The following is a 17,441-nucleotide window of genomic DNA, read 5'->3' on the forward strand; positions in this document are numbered from 1 at the left end:
TAATGTAAATAGGTGCTCTTGACTTGGCTCCATCCTGATTTTAAAGCATTCAGTTGAACCTAAGAGAAGAAAAGTTTCAAATAAAACCAAGAGAGAAAAGGTAAAAATCCAAACAGATCTTTCTTACCTGGAAGTTGAAAGATGACGACTGAAGAGGAGGAAGGGAGTGAAGTGTGACTGTTGAGGGGATATACACTTCTTTTATACCACCGGCCCCCTTTGTGTCACCGAGGGGGAGGATGTATTGACTGGAATGCTGTGGAAAAGAGGTGTGATCCAGAGATGATGACCATTCCCATTCGGGCCACACCAGTCACATGCACTTTGTGATAAGCTGTGCAACTCATGCAGGCTTTAGTGCTGCACCATCCCTCACCTGCTCCACTGCTGCACTACATTCCAGCCTCTACTGTGGGTAAGACTCAACTATTTCATCTTCTCCTATCAAATGCAAAGTGATAAAGGAAACAGGACATTGTCTTTGGGTGTATGCTGTCCACATACATTACAAAGAGGAACTGTGTCAAAACTGTGTTCATTCAAGCAGATAAAGTAGTTGAAGAGTTAAGACTTCCTGGCTTTTCTTTCCAATCACTGCTAAACCACAAAGTGTATTTTACATGGAAATATGATAGAAATACAATCGTAAAAAAGCCAGTTACCTTCACCTTGTCTTTTCAGAAGTCCTTCAGTCCTCTTGGCTGCGGACTGAGCTGAGGAGCATCTCTCGCATCAATGGATTTGCGTAAACGGGTTTGGAGTATCTGTGCAGCGGTTGGCTTGGTGCTCTGTGTCAGTGAGCGTAAGTAGACAGCAGCTGCACTTCATACTCTGAGACACGCAACTCAGTTAACGCAGAAATCTAAAGTAAGAAACGCTTTTTAAACTCTTGAACAGATTCGCGCTGTCAGATAACCTGGGAGGTCCCGCGCTTTGACGGCTGGTACAACAGTTTGGGATATCCCCGACGCGGAGCGGTCGGTAAGTCACAGAGTTGCCAAAGTGTGCAGCAGCAGCAGCAGCAGCAGCGGAGCCTGCCAACACACCTGCTCACCCCTCTGTGTTTGTGCACGCGCAGGTTCTCACCTTGTGCGCCTCGTGCCCGCGCATTACCGGGACGGAGTCTACCAACCTATCCAGGAGCCGCAGCTGCCAAACCCCCGCAGACTGAGCGGCCTGCTGGCCCGAGGGCCCTCCGGTCTGCGGTCAACACGCAACCAGACCGTGCTCTCTGTGTTCTTTGGTAAATACATAGTGCATGCTGTTGCATCGAAGCAAACTTATATACAAACTGACCTAAACTGAGCTTTTGCTGTGAGGATGCAGGTGCAACACAGGTGTAAGAGTTTAATATTATCATGAAAGATGATATTGAGTCAGATGTTGCTTTTAAAGCGAAAAAATAAAATCCAGGTTAATGTTTTTTGTAATAATGATTTTCAATTATTTTTACTTCTCAGGTTATCATGTGACCTTTGAGGTTTTTGACTCAAGAACTCCTGGGTGTCCACCTGAGTTCATGAACATCCCAGTCCCAAAAGGTGACCCTATCTTTGACCCTACTGCCACCGGAAAGGTCCTGCTGCCCTTCCAGAGAGGACCGTGGGACAAAGAGTCCGGCCAGAGTCCCAGTAACCCTCGCACACAGGTTTGTCAATATGAAGTTACATGTTTGATAATGTTAAAGCCAAACTGCAGCCTCCAGAAAACAACCAGTAAATGTGAACGGTAAGTTAAAAACCGTAACAGTTCAGGCAGTTCTGGAGGGAACTTTACATTTATGTCACCCTACATTTCCCTCTCCTGAAGTGCAATCATTTGAGAAAAACAAATACAACACATGCAGGTGAACTTGGTGACAGCGTGGATGGATGGCAGCTCCATCTATGGCCCCTCCACGTCCTGGTCTGACTCCCTGAGAAGCTTCTCTGGAGGGCTCTTGACTTCAGGCTCTGAGTGGAACATGCCCAATCAGGGAACAGGACGCAGTTTCATGTGGAGCGCCGCTGACCCCTCTACAGGAGATCATGGACCCCATGGCCTTTATGGTGAGACAGTTTGTACTTTATACTTCAGATCAGACTGTGGTGTTTATATCATCAGGGGCCTTTTATAGATGGAGAAGCTGTAAGTTACAACAATTGATTCCTACTGTGTGACACATGATTAAAGGGACAGTTCACTCAAAAGTCAAACATAAATTCCTCCTTACCTGGAGTGCAGTACATCCAACCACATAGTTAAGTGTGATTTATTGACCAAATGTTGGCTGGGGCTCAACCCAAAGCAGTGGAGCTCAGTGACATTTAATAAATGACCTTTAAAGCCCCAAAACTCAACAGTAATGTTAGTTGTTCACAATAATCCACAGCTTCTCCTTAAAACAGCAGTTTTATCATTATCATTATCATTATATGTGGAAACTGGTGTTGCTTTTGAGTTTTTCAGATGTATTTGAGCATCACAAACTAGTTGCGATTGCACATAATGGATCTCAGCAAATCGTACAACAAAACATCTGGATGAATAGATTTCACTCACGATAAGATTGAATATGTTTTAGTGTGTGTTTGGCTGAACTATACCTTTCAACAATCTGGTATCTGTGTGTGGCAATACCCACCCAATAGATACTGCAAGCTGCTGAAAACAAACAACAAGAAATTCTAACGAATGTTATGTCACCCAGGGCAGAGTTGCAGCCTGTGAGTCTGAGTCAAGTGAGGCCCTGCCTGACGTGCGTTATGACTCTTTAATTATTGTGTAAATGGCTTGTCACACTCACCACAGTAAATCCCTCTCTCTATAGCACAGAGGATGCCGTTGAGGTGTCACGAAACCAGTGTTTTGTTCCTTGTGTTGTTAAAGGTGTGTAGTTATTATCTGGGGAGGAGGTGGAGGATCTTCCCCTGTTGTCACCGCTCTGTTGTCACGTCCTTAAAAACAAACAGCCAAATTATCGCTTCATTAGTGGTCAGAGATCCTCCTCAATGAGTGTGACACTATACAGTTAATGTGCAGAATATCTGTGAGTTTTTTGGTAGTTTTCTGTATAAAAAACATTACATATATAGAGCATATTCTCTGTTTGAGTTGTAGCTATAGTGATGTTAATTCACATGATGGAATAGCAGAATTCCTTATCATTTGTGCCATCTTCTGTGTCCAGAGTTGGGAAATGCCTGGGCCAATGAGAACATGTTCACGGCAGCAGAGGGGATTATCTGGTTTCGCTACCACAATTATGTAGCCTCCAAACTGCATGAGGAACACCCAGAGTGGGCAGACGAAAAGCTGTTTCAAAACGCCAGGAAGACCGTTGTGGCCACATTCCAGGTAGAAGGAAAAGTCTCCATGTAATCCTCTCGCTGCACAGGTGCTCATTTAATTTGCACTCTGGAAAGCGCGAGGTTGCATCAACACCAGGTGGTCGTGATTTTATGGATGAAATTGATGGTTTTAGTTTAAGGTCGATGCATCATCTCTCACCTGTTTGATTAGTCGAGTCTGTCCTCTACAAGAACTGAACAACATTACGCACATGTTAATTACTTTATTTTACTTTTAATATATAAATCAAATCCAAAATGATAAAATCAGGTTTTTTATTTATAGAAACCATTCAAAAAAAAGATCTGCTTGCAGGATATAACTTTTATCCTCCCATTTTTTTCCCTCCCACACAGAATATTGCTCTCTACGAATGGCTGCCTGGATATCTTGGAGACAAAAGGCTTCCTCCTTACCCAGGTAAGACTCAGCCAGAGTGCGTGTGCGTACAAGTGGAGGGGAACAGGTAATGCACTGGTGACCACAAGCCGTGGTGAGGTGAGCTATCGCTGGTGGTTTTTGACAAATATGTGCTCCGTCAGCAAAGCATTACCCTGAGTCTCCTTCTTCTGCTGAATAAGCACCCGCAGCTGAAGAAAGTTTAAGGGACAATGGTCAGATGATGATATAAGGTGTCTGCATGTGTGAGGATTGTTTCTAATTTGGCTTGTAGTTTATTCATTAGTTATTTGGTTCTCCTTCTATTGTTTTGTATTATATTTTGATTTATCTGTGTACAGGTTATCAGAAGTTTGTTGATCCGGGGATCTCTCCTGAGTTTGAGGCTGCTGCTATTCGCTTTGGCATCACTATGGCCCCACCTGGTGTTTACATGAGGTACTATTCTTTTTTTCTCCCTGCACCAAAAAATCAAAGCTCATTATGTTTAGTTGAATGTAATATTAACAAGTGCTGCTATGAACAGTGTCAGACACCATCTAAAATAGAGTGTGTATTAACTATTAGAAAAAACCCCTCTGTATTGTCTCTCCATCTTCTTACAGAAACAGAACCTGCCATTTTCAGAAGATTGTCAACATAGATGGCAGCTTATCACCAGCGATGCGTCTCTGTAACAGCTTTTGGAAACGTCAGGTACATCATGATCACACTTCTGCATTTTCAATTTCAGCTCAAGGAAGGATGTGGTTTTCCACCACACTCAACCACAGATGCAGCTTACTTTCTTTTTCATTCCCTTTCTTGTTGTAAGTAGAAGTATAATGAGAAGTGCGGGCGGTGTCACAGTTAGTACACTTGTTTATTTATGGAGACAGAAGTACAGAAGCGGAACAGCAGAGATGACGTGGCAGGATTTGACCCGGGCTCTTTGTGGCTTCAGAGGCAGGAAAATGAACCAGCGTGTGACTCTGAACACAAATGGGACATTTATAGAAATGTTCCTGCAAGTGTTTTGATTACAAATCACTTTTCATGTATTTCTGTGGAGAAAAGCAAAGTTTTTGTGGGAGTGTTTTTATAGCTGTCAAGTATTAAATAATTAACTAATACATTCTCAGTATTAGTTTCATTGTATAGTTAGTGCTTGCCTAATGAATATTTGTTATATATATATATGTTCTGTTAAATAGGGATCATTTAAAAAGAATACAGATACATGCTGTGATGGATGATGATAGTTTCTCTACAAATTACCTCTCCAAAGAATTACTTTAGATTGCCTCTACTTTAAGACTAAGGTATGCTTGTGTATTTTGAATGGCCACCTATTAGAGAGAGTAGATATATTATGTTTTAATCTGTGTATTATATAGTAATGCTTTTGTCATTTTTTTTCCAGAGAGTCGATGTGAAGACTAGCCAGGACGTAGACAACCTCATCATGGGCATGGCCTCCCAGATTGCAGAGAGAGAAGACAATATTGTTGTGGAGGATCTGAGAGGTGTTTAGTCATTCTTATACGCTGTCTGTATCAAAAAGTTTTCAAGTGGGTTTTCACATACAAGGAATTCGCCTTGGTGTTGTGGTGCATAACAGTCAAAAGAGAAAATAAAGTAACACAAAAGTTAAGGAATCATAATTATAAAACAGGCATTTTACAATAAAATCACTCTATATATGATTCATTAACACTTATTCGAGTTATAAGCTAATATTTGCTGCTCTGGTCTTTTTCGCACCCTGACAGACTTCATGTATGGACCACTAAGGTTCACCCGGACAGATCTGGTGGCCATGACGGTCCAAAGAGGAAGAGACTTTGGCCTTCGTACTTACACTGAGGTCAGAAAAGCTCTGGATCTGCCTCCTGTCAAGACATTTGAAGACATAAATCCTGAGCTCAACAGCACCAACCCACAGGTAAAACCTGGAGTCTCCTAAGAAAATGAATGAGCGAACATGAACTGCATAAACAAGTCTAGTGAATTAAAGTGTGTCTTGTGTTCAGTTGCTCCACGATGTTGCAGAATTGTATAACAGAGACATCTCAAAACTGGAGCTCTTCCCTGGAGGACTGCTGGAGTCTCTCGATGGTCCAGGTCCAGTTTTCTCCTCCATAATCCTGGACCAGTTTGAACGCATCAGAAATGGAGACCGCTTCTGGTTCGAGAACAAACAGAATGGGTAAGCTGCTCTCTGAGGGACTTTCAGAACAGAAATAGCTGTCGCAGTATTGTGTGATTTATCTCATATTACTGTTTATGATAATAAAACCATTCACATGTGTGCCACTCATCTTACTACAGTTCTGTACTTTGGGGTGTTTTCCAGTTTGTTCACAGATGAGGAGATTCAGATAATCCGCAACGTGACCTTTCATGACGTCCTTATTGCAGTGACAAGTGCAGAAGCCACTGATATACAAAACAATATGTTCTTCTGGAAGGAGGGTAAAAATGTGTCTCTTATCTTTGATTCATAAACAAACAAGGATTTCTTTGGAATCAGTGATTTGATATTTAAAGAATGGATTAAAAAAAACGGTCTCTCTGTTACCTTAGGTGACCCTTGTCCTCAACCCACACAGCTGAAAGCAGCAATGCTTCATCCCTGCACTAATGCCACCAAACTTAATTACTTTGATGGGAGCAAAGCTGGCTTTGGGATATTCATCGTTGTTCTGTTCCTCTTTCCTGTTGGTCAGTATCATACTCATAAATCTGCTCATTTTGCACAGCAGTAACACTGCGATCACTCATCAGCACCGATAATCAGTTTTGATTATTTTGCCTTCACAGTCAGTTTTCTAGTGGCCTGTATGGTGGCGTTTCTCCGCAAGTACAGGTACAAGAAGTTCCAGAGAAGAAGAAAAGCTGGTGACAGAACAGACGAGCCAGCTGTGGGAATCACTGGTATGAAATCCTTGGGATTAAAAACATTCTTCAAATACTTAACTTGCTTTGTCCAACATTAGTAAAAACACAATATCTCTACGCAAATTTTACAATTGATTCAATGTCAGTTGTTAACAAACATCAGCTGACTATCAGCAGCTATGATTTACTGGCCTTCAGCAGGTGCTATGTGTGTCACGTATGCACCGCCAACCAACTATAAAACTGAGCTGATTGTCTGAATTTAAGCGTGAATATGGGACAGGTGGATGTTTACATGATCACAGGTGATAGTCAAACCAAAATCCTTTTGCTATTTTCTCTACTACTGGCATTTCCAGTTATTTTACACTTGTCCTCATCATCATCCAGGATCCTGTCACCTCACCTCATTCTGCTTTTGCTCTCCAGCTTTTGAGTGGCAGGGCCATAAACAACCTCTGCATCCTGTCAGTGTGGAGGTCGACGAGAAGAGGAGGCTGCAGGTCTTCGACAGATCTGGGTCCGCTCAGCGCCATATCAACCTGGGCAACCAGGACAACCTAGATGTCTTTCTCTCTAGCGACCGTCACCGCAAAGCTCTGCTGCTCAAATTATCAAAAGAGTATGACCTGGTGAGTAGCTGGAAACGTGACGGGACAGTTTGCACCTTTAGGCTCTTGATCTGAAAAAGCAGCTGCAGTCTGATTCAAGTTGTAGGGAAAAAAATGTTGCTAGTGCTGCATCTGTGTAAGCATTTACAACCAAATGTTTGTTTGCACATCCAGTTTTGCACTGAAGTTTTTTCTACTCTTATTTATCACCTCACCGAATTGTTGATACAAGCATGATTCTGCAAATGTACCTGATCTACGTCACTTTTTATCTCCCTCCAATCCTGTTAAACCCCCCCCACGCTCCCTGTTTGCACATCCAGGTGCTGTTTTTTGATGACGAGAGCAAACGTGCAGCATTTGTCAAGCATCTGCACCTGGGGGTGACAGACATCGGGCAGGAGATTAGAGTGAAGGAGATGAGAGAGGAGGAACTGCTGAAGGAGGCTTTAACCAGAGAGCAGAGGGCTCAGATTGTGGAAACTTTCATTCGACATGCTTTCTCTCAGGTACTGTCAGCCTCTGGATGTTTACCTCATCCTCTGCTCTGTTACAGCGGCAGCAGCTTTAAGCTCGCCCACAAAATGTCGTCAAGCCTTGTTTGAGGTCAAATTAGGTCCGTCCTCCAGCCGAAAGAACAAATTGTTGGTCTTGATGGTGACCTCATCCATGATGGACACAAAGTAACCTCAGTTAACGTCAGTGATATTGCTAATGACACTATAATGACACTGTCCCTCGCTGTCCCTCTGGTGCACAGGTCTTGGAAATAGAGAAGTGTGACGCTGGGGACATGAGTGGTGTTTCCCGCAAGAAAGCCAGAGAGGTTCTCCAGTGTGAGCTGGCAGCGTCTGAGTTTGCTGATGCTCTGGGCCTCAAGTCTGACTCCTTATTCGTGGACTCCATGTTCACACTAGCTGATAAAGATGGAAACGGTTACCTCTCCTTCCAAGAGTTTCTTGATGTGATGGTTATCTTTATGAAAGGTAAAATGCAAAGTGTCTCCAAAAGACTATAGCTGTATCTGGCAGTGCTCTCAGCTAAGCACTGCAGAACATGTACATATAAAAATGCTCAAATGAAAAAGCTGAAAAAATGTAAAACAGCCTCTGAAACAGCATTCAGACCATCATGGGATAATTTCTACTGAAACTAATAATGGCTAATATTCGCTTTCCAGCTGCAAATGAAAATACGTTTACAGAAGACATCATGAAATCACTTAAAAAAATCAATAAAGAAATCAAGAAAAGAAAGTTTCATTGCAGGTTTCATAGACTGATGTTACATAGATCTGGTCATAAACCAGTAATTAGTCTGGTCCTATGTTATGTCATTGATGATATGTGTGTTTAATCAGGGTCTCCTGAGGAGAAATCCAAATTGATGTTCTCCATGAACGACATTGGTGGAACTGGTTTCTTATCAAAAGAAGAATTTGCCAGGATGCTCAGGTTTGATCAATTTTCCTTTTTTTTTTATGACTGCACGAAGTCTTTTATTCTGTCTGATGGTTCATCCTCACCCCTTTTGATGTGTTGCAGGTCTTTCATTGAAATCTCCAACGGAGCTCTGTCAAAGAGCCAGGCAGAGGACGGCATCAAGGCCATGATGCAGGCCGCAGGTTTTGATGACAAGGAGAAAATCACGTGGGAGGATTTCCATTTCCTCCTGCGGGACCACGAGAAGGAGCTGCAGTTTGCTCAACTCAATGTCAAAGGTTGGAGAAAGTTTTTTCCAAGATCTTTTTTTATCCTTATTTCTCTGACCTTGTCTGATGAATTAGTGCGTCTGCTGCATGTGCAGGGATGGAGAAACAGGGGAAGAAGCGGCTGAGTCGAGACCAGAGAGTGTCCTTCATCTGTCCAGCAAACAGGTGAGAGAACAGGGGCTGTAATCACTCATCCAGACCACAGATGATGATCCACTGTAGCTTCTTCATTTAATCCTTTTAATTTATATATCCCTAATGATCATTGTTTCACAGCTTACAATCTTGTTAATTTTTTGTTTGCAGCAGCAACAACACAAACGGACAGGAGATACGCAGACGGAAAAGGTTTGTTCCTTGTTCCATTTTTCTGCTCCTGTAATGACTTTCTGAAGGAAGGATAAGGAAGAAACTCATATCAGCATCCGATCAGACTTTTGTTTTTTGTAAAGTGGTTTATTTTCACCATAGAGAAGTTGAACAAATCAGTAGCTCCGGTTGTTGTCTCACGGTACTTCCTCTTCCACAGCTAAATGAAGAGTATACACTGATTAAAGTCCAATGGATCTGAATATTTTCAGGTTAGGTGTCAATACTCCAAATGTCTATGTGAAGCCCAAGCGTGAGCAGTACATAAGGAACCCAGTCCAGCAGAAGATCCAGCAGTTCAAACGCTTCATTGAGAATTATCGCCGTCACATCGTCTGCTTCATTGTCGTTTACGGCATCGCAGCTGGCGTGGCGCTTGAAAGATGTTACTGTAAGTAGAAATCATTCTTCTCCTTGTTCTCCTTCCTGTCTATGTCAGGTTAATGTATTATAGTCCTTCTTTACCTTTAGCATCATACCTTTCTGGTGTGAGAGTGGGCCTTTTCTGAAATGACCCTCTAGAACTGACTAAAAACCTTGTTTTCAGACTACAGTTTGCAAGCAGAATCTACAGGTATCCCTGAGACTTCAGTGGTGGGCATCGTCGTCTCCCGTGGCTCAGCGGCCGCCATCTCCCTTCTGTTTCCCTACATGCTCCTCACGGTGTGTCGCAACCTCATCACGCTGTGCCGAGAGACCTTCCTCAACCGATACATCCCCTTTGACTCTGCCATCGACTTCCATCGCTTCATGGCCATGACTGCCATCCTCCTTGCAAGTCGGTAGACCGGAGGAGAAGTGTTACAGAAATGATAGCAGAGAGAAATGATGGAAAGTTAAATTTTGATGTCTTCACCTGTTTACATTTTATTTGTGTGAGCTCACTCCTATTTCTATTCTGACTGTAGTTGTTCACAGTTTGGGCCATGTGGTCAACATCTACATCTTCTCCATCAGCGACCTCAGCATCCTGTCTTGTCTGTTCCCCAAAGTCTTATCCAACAACGGGTAATGTTTGAAATATCTGCCTGATTTTAGCAGGTATTTCTACACTTTGCAGAGAGTTACGTCAGCTGATTCACTGTGTGTTTTCATTTTAGGTCTGAACTTCCTCAGAAGTGGTCGTGGTGGTTCTTTCAAACTGTTCCAGGTATCATAAGATCTGATTTTAGACCCTCAGTGGTACATGGACTGCTTGTTATAATATAATGTAATTCAGTGTATTGCTCTGCTTTGTCCTTTTCCTAGGAATGACTGGAGTCTTGCTTCTTTTTACTTTTGCATTCATGTATGTTTTTGCATCACACTTTTTCCGTCGCATCAGTTTTCGTGCGTTTTGGATCACACATTACCTCTACGTTGTCGTGTACATTCTAGTAAGTACTTTTCTGACTTTGAAATACTCCAAATGCTGATGATTTCATGGGAGGCAGTTTTACGAATAGTGTGATGTTGGCTTTTGCTGTCATTCAACAGACAGTGGTTCATGGCAGTTTTGCCCTGCTCCAAGAGCCCCGTTTCTACATCTACTTAATTCCACCTGCACTGCTCTTCCTGCTGGACAAACTTATCAGCTTGAGCAGGAAGAAGTTGGAGATCCCAGTGGTCAGAGCTGAGCTGCTGCCTTCAGGTGACACTCACCATGGAGTATTTTAAATATCTCAGTATCCTATGTCTCTCCTTGTTTTTAGTCTCTTTAGTCTTAACCCTTTGCTATTTAAATTGCACTTTTCCATCATGCTGACTGAAATCACTGAAGGTTTGTGCCCACTCTCACACACTTCCCTCGGCTGTCCTACCTGTAGGTGTGACACATCTGGAGTTCAAGCGACCACAGGGCTTCATGTACCGTTCAGGCCAGTGGGTGCGCATTGCATGCCTGATGTTGGGCACAGATGAGTACCACCCATTCACACTGACGTCAGCCCCTCATGAGGAGACCTTGAGCCTGCACATCCGAGCTGTGGGGCCCTGGACCAGCCAGCTCCGAGAGCTGTACACCGAAGAAAGCCTGCTGGAGCTCGGAGCCTATCCAAAGGCAGGTTAAAGCATTATTGTCTGTGTTTAAATTGTTTCATCTGCTTCTCCATTCTTTGTCCTGTCATGACACTGATATTCATATTTCATTTCATCCTAAGCTGTACTTGGATGGCCCGTTTGGTGAGGGCCATCAGGAGTGGACTGACTTTGAGGTGTCTGTTCTGGTGGGAGGAGGAATTGGAGTCACCCCATTTGCCTCCATCCTCAAAGACCTGGTGTTCAAGTCCTCCATCAAGTCCAAGATTCAGTGTAAAAAGGTGCTGCTAAAATCATCATTTTGTCTTGAATCCCCCTCTGAAGCATTATTTATTTGTCCAAGAAGCTCACTCTAGAAACTATCTCTTGAAGGTGTACTTCATCTGGGTGACACGAACACAGCGTCAGTTTGAGTGGGTGTCAGACATCATCAGGGAGGTGGAGGAGATGGACACCCTGGAGCTGGTTTCAGTCCACACTTACATCACTCAGGTGGCCGAAAAGTTCGACCTCCGCACCACCATGCTGGTGAGATCTGCAGTCGCCATTTCCGAGTTCACTAAAATGCTACTAAATAATTAACAAACATGACTTGATTCCTAAGTACGTGCCTTGTATATTACAGGAATAGTAAGTAAATATGCTTTTTCGCTTTCTTGATGGGAGTCAGTTGAGAAGATTGACACCACTCTCATATCTGTACAGTAGATATGAAGCTACAGCCAGCAGCTGGTTAGCTTAGCTTAGCATAAAGACTGGAAACGGGGAAACAACTAGCCTGGTTCTGTTCAAAGGAAATAAAATCCGCCTAGCAGCACCTCTAAAGCTCACTAATGAACATGTTACATCTTATAATTTGTACAAAAACTGGTTGCCTGGCAACCTCACAGTGACAAAAGGACTTCAAGTGGTCACTGCACCCGGCTAAGAAATAGTTGCATAAATAACCCACCATAAAACCACTACTATTTTCATTGTTATTTTTACACTTTGTCTAGTCTTCATGCCAAACTAAGCTAAACGGCTACAGCTTCATATTTAGCATACAGATATGAGACTGTTATTGGTCTTCTCATTTAACTCTCAGGTAGAAAGCGAGTAGCATATTTCCCCAAACTGTTCCTTTAATATAAAATAACAATGAAAACCGCTAATGATCCCTCACCATTGTCTTTGTAATGTGTGGACAGTACGTGTGTGAGCGCCACTTTCAGAAGGTGTGCAACCGCAGTCTCTTCACTGGCCTGCGGTCCGTCACCCATTTCGGCCGTCCGCCCTTGGTGTCCTTCTTCAGCTCACTGCAGGAAGTTCACCCCGAGGTCAGTGTTTCATCCAACTTCAGCTTCCTCTTGTTTGTATGAATTAATCATTTTAACTTTAAACTGTGTATTCTTTTCTGTAGGTGGGTAAAATCGGTGTATTCAGCTGTGGACCACCTGGACTGACCAAGAACGTTGAGAAGGCTTGCCAACAGATGAACAAGAGGGATCAGGCCCATTTTATACATCACTATGAGAACTTCTAACTTGTCCTCAGCACTGGACTACATGGTTACAGAAGAAACGATGAGCCACTTCACGCTGGAGAAGTTACTGCAGAAGTTAATTAGAAATATATATGTAGGAAGTTTTGATTTCACGTCTTGAAGTGAAAAATACTTACATCTTTATTCTCTAATCATGAATATTATTGTTACATGAATTTCAGTTAGTCAAGGATGAGACATTGTATTTCATATCATATCATAAAATAATTTTTAATCATCATGTGAGCTTTTATTTGATGTGATGTAACTTGATTTAGTTGTCAGTGTTAGGCATTTTACTTTTCGAATTCATGATATATGATTAATTTTATGTCATTGATTTCTGCTTTTGTGTGAAATATCTGGAACAAATAAATTAACATTTTACAAAAGATTTGTAACACTGTCATGTCAGAAGGAAACATCCTAAAACCCAGAAACATAGTAAGGTGACACACACACACACACACACACACACACACACACACACACACACACACACTCAGCTCATAGATATAACAGTAGCTTCAAATCTTACATGTTGTTGTAGGACGTTGGATTATGTAAGGACCTGTGGGGTTTTGTGCAGTGGAAGTTCTCTAAATTCTGCTGTTGGCTCCTTCTGGTGCTTTTAGCTTTTGCACTAAAGTTACACTTGAATTAATCCAAACTCCTAAATCTGATTTGTTGGTTGAGTGATAAGCCAGACAGCTCCTCCACCCACGAGAAGAATAACAAGTAAAAATGTTGATTTTCTACAGGGAGAAAAATTTAGCCTCAGTGCCACATGAATTTATGAATTATTATTATTTATCAGTTAATAGTATTTATCTTGGCTATTATTCTGTGACAAACTGCACTTTTCAGTGAGTGCTGTCCACACAAATGCTATGCTACTACACAGCTCCAAAGAAATGGGCAACACAAGTGTGCGCTTATCATATACACTTAAGATAACATGAGAAGGGTGTATGCAGATATTTAATGAACTGGTTCAACATCATGGCTGCCAAGTGAAACTTCCTGAGTAGGATAAAAGCAACAAGAATACTCGACCACAGTACTTTAATTTTTGAATATGTATATTTTCGTTAAATTTCGTCCGAGTGGCACAAAGAGGAAGACGGCACTTTAGCCAAAGGACATGGATTCAAGTGCGTTTGTTCTCTGGCAAAAACTTCCACTGTACTTCTGAAGTGTCTTTGAGCAAGACATTGAACCACTGGTGGTTTCAGAGGCACCATGAAATTTTTCCGTTTTCAAAAAGGAAAACTTAAACAAAATTTCTATGACTGCAATAACAATCATGGTGGTTGTAATTACCGGAAGCAGCCTGCAAGCTGATAAAAAATGCTGTTTTTCTTTACCTTTATTTACTCAGGGTAGTTTCACTGGGAGCAATGTTCTCTTGCGCAAACACCCTGCTCCATTTGCACATTTGGCAGCTGCCCAGTTTGACCAGTCTGTTCTAGTGGCCACTGAGCAGGTGGGGGTTATGGGCCTTGACCAAGATCACCTCAGCAATATAGCCTCGAGCAGCTAGAATGAAGCAGAGATAAGGAGTGGGCAACAGAGGTCTGGTAATCTCACTTTTTTCTTACTCGTCACCCCAAGATTTGATTTCATTTTCAAACTTGTAGTAGTCCTTTTGGCTTGGATAAGATATACATCTTGACACTGAAGCTGGCTTTTCTTGAAAACCTGGGCTGAATGCAGACAGGACTCAAGTTTCAAGTCAGGGATTGAGATCAGTGATCAAAAGGACCTTCGAATCTGGTTCAGGAGAGTTTATTGTGCAGCTGACAGAAGCCAGGGAAAAATTTTTTTCTTTGGGGTTTTTGAAGGAAAACCTTATGTGATGCAATAGTACTTTTTTATTATAATAATCTTCCTTAAAAAACTTGCAACATTAAAGGGAAATTAAATTCATTTATTTGCTGGACCAATTCCCAAACCTTTGGTAACTATTCCTCATTTAGGCACCAAAATTTGTAAAAATAGGGTCCAGGTTTAAAAATACTAGAATTTCCCTCTAAGTCATACGGGAAGACCAGAATTATACATTTACTTCCTTTTACTATGTGCATGCTTACTGTAAATTGCATGAATGATCTAACAATTGTAAAATTATCATTACTCAAAATCACAAGCGATCTGAATTATTATGCAGAACATACAAAAATGTCTTTATCTTACACTTGATAATATTTCTTGTATTATCTTCGGTATGTTCCATTTTTTCCATTCTTATCTGCAATCCTTTTGTGCAATGACTCAGTTTTCCAACAGTCATTATAATCTCATTTAATCCAGTTCAATCAAATCTAATCTAATATTCCTTTTTTTATCTGGAAACAGATTGTTGCAATAACAAACAGATGAGGTTAAGATTCAGTCAGGTTGGTGGCTCAGGTGGTTCAATGGAAGCACCAGCAGTGTCCTTTGTTCCAACATACAGTACGATTCCTTTTATCTACCTCCCTTCCTTTATCTTGGCTGTACAGCTGTTTGGTAAGACAAAAATTACATTTAAAAACTCTTCATTATCTACGTCACTTTCCCTTGCATGCCAACACTTCTGCATTTGCTGCAACAAATGTTCTGGCATGCTGCTTAAAGCAAGTCAAACAGAAGTTGAGTCATGAAGTCAGTAAATTGCTCACATTACTGTATGACTCAACTTACAAGGAATAAAACCAAACTGAACCTACAGTTTGTGCCAGTATTATTGAGAAAACTGATAAGAGCACAACTGTGGAGCAGAAAGAGATCAACTTTTACTGTCAGCTGCATAATGGGAGAGCAAATAGGAGACCCTCCTTTACACAATAAGTATCAAGCTTGACCGTGAAGTAATGATATATTAGAAGTTATTACTGACGACTGATAAGCCTTTTCTTTATTTTATCTCTGAAGGAAGCAGCTACAGAAACAGTAATGCTGAGAAAAAGCTTTGAAGTTTGAAGGCTTTTTGCTGTGTAGCAGATATATAAGTTGTGCAACCTTGATATTATGCCTTTTTATGCTGATTAACTATTGTCACAAACTGTAGATAAAACCTTTAACCTTTGCTCAATATATAACAAACTCAATTTCAAAGAAAGTTTAATTCTTAAACAGGAAAAGGAGGGTAAACTAGCTGTAGCTAAAGGCTCTATCTCTGCAGCTAGCCTTAACTAGTCAGAGTTAAGTAGCAGTTAGTTTTTTGCCTTTTTTTCTGGTTCTTTTGAATTGTTCATGCTGTTTTTTTTTAGTTTTTCCAAAAAATATTATTCACTATTATTCAGTCACTTTTTTGGGGGTACAAACAAGTGCAACACCATGAATGCCATAACAGGAGAGACTGTCAGGAAATATGCATCATTATCCCCTCTCTATGACGGCCAGCTTTTCATCCCACCTTTGTGAACAGCTATAAACACTTTTGCCTTGCAATGTGGCCGCATAACACACTGTATGAAGTAATTATTTTATGTATATGAATCAATTTGTGGTGATTAGTATGACACAAAGATCCTCTAATAATTCCTCTTGTAATTTTATTTACGCTAGAAGTTTGACAGGGCTCTGAACATGAAGTAGAGATGTAAACTGTTTAGAACTTGGAGCCAGGAAAGTCCATGAAAATAAACCAAGTTCTCAGGACTTTAGCTTGAAGTTTGAAGAGAGACTGGTATTTTCCTCAGAAGATGCCGAACCAAACCAGAAAACAGCTTGTCTCTAGAGAGAGAGGGGTTGATAAGTGTCTTATAGCAACTTATTGTTGATAAAAGCTCTGAGAAGTATACAGGACTGCACTTTGCAACAGCATGATATTTAAAGGAGAACCAACTACCAAATGTCAGTGCTTTATTAATAAGGAAAGAGGAAGTAATGGTAGCGTGCCACCCCCTCTTCTGCCCTCTTGTAAAGAAAAGTTTAAGTTACATTTTGAGGCCTCTATAAGAAAATTTGTTCCTGGCCAGATCTCAGTTAAAAAGAAGACCAGCTTATTGTCTGAAATAAGGTTGTTTATGATAAAAGACTTATTTGACAAAGATCTCACGTTCAGAACAGCCTTATTCAGTTTGGCTACATTATTGATTTGCTTAGTCCGTAAATGTTGGAGAGGAATATTGATGAGATTTGCTGTATTTAGTCCCTTATAAACAGTGTGGAGTGAGAGTGACCTGCTTGTCAGGGTTCACTGAAACTCAATCTCTTAACAGTGTTCAGAGAGGAGTAAAGTACACTCTAGGCTGCTGCTCAGTAGAAAAACTATTTAAAACACTGATTCAGGGGAAAGTATTATATTGGATCAATAAGGATTAGCAGGGTTTTCATGTGTTTTTCATAATTACTGCCATAGAGAATATGCAGTAATTAGTTGAATTAAACAAGTACATAGCAAATGACAAATCAAATCTGTTGAACAGCTTTCAGGCTCATTGTCTCTGTGACGCACTGAACCAGACAGGCTCACACAGAAGAAAGATATCTTTCATCTTTTATATCATCACACTTTAATAATGTACTCTGCAATATTAAGTAATGATTGGGCAATGAGATAAGGAGCTTTGGTTGAAATCGACACAGAGGACAAACACTATTTTTTTATTTG

The 17,441-nt window shown here is 41.2% G+C and overlaps 1 protein-coding gene across 2 annotated transcripts; it reads left to right on the forward strand.

Annotated features, from left to right (window-relative positions):
- The first annotated feature begins 663 nt into the window (after positions 1-663).
- duox (dual oxidase) lies at positions 664-12,841 on the forward strand. Of its 2 annotated transcripts, none has more exons than XM_070907615.1 (33): positions 664-802; positions 898-981; positions 1,079-1,243; positions 1,461-1,648; positions 1,847-2,048; positions 3,170-3,336; positions 3,687-3,750; positions 4,071-4,167; positions 4,335-4,425; positions 5,132-5,234; positions 5,481-5,653; positions 5,742-5,917; positions 6,065-6,183; positions 6,295-6,432; positions 6,532-6,645; positions 7,039-7,241; positions 7,544-7,729; positions 7,981-8,206; positions 8,581-8,674; positions 8,765-8,940; positions 9,027-9,096; positions 9,238-9,279; positions 9,513-9,691; positions 9,848-10,078; positions 10,209-10,308; positions 10,401-10,450; positions 10,549-10,676; positions 10,777-10,930; positions 11,106-11,338; positions 11,439-11,597; positions 11,689-11,844; positions 12,507-12,635; positions 12,719-12,841. In XM_070907615.1, exons 1-33 carry the CDS (start codon positions 736-738, stop codon positions 12,839-12,841), a joined length of 4,587 nt encoding a protein of 1,528 aa, XP_070763716.1. In that variant the 5' UTR covers positions 664-735. The 2 variants fall into 2 exon arrangements, with proteins under 2 accessions (XP_070763716.1, XP_070763715.1); XM_070907614.1 differs by having other exon boundaries at positions 736-802; positions 9,241-9,279.
- Positions 12,842-17,441: the final 4,600 nt, after the last annotated feature.

Source organism: Enoplosus armatus, chromosome 6, assembly GCF_043641665.1.
Source record: "Enoplosus armatus isolate fEnoArm2 chromosome 6, fEnoArm2.hap1, whole genome shotgun sequence".
Classification (NCBI taxonomy): domain Eukaryota; kingdom Metazoa; phylum Chordata; class Actinopteri; order Centrarchiformes; family Enoplosidae; genus Enoplosus; species Enoplosus armatus.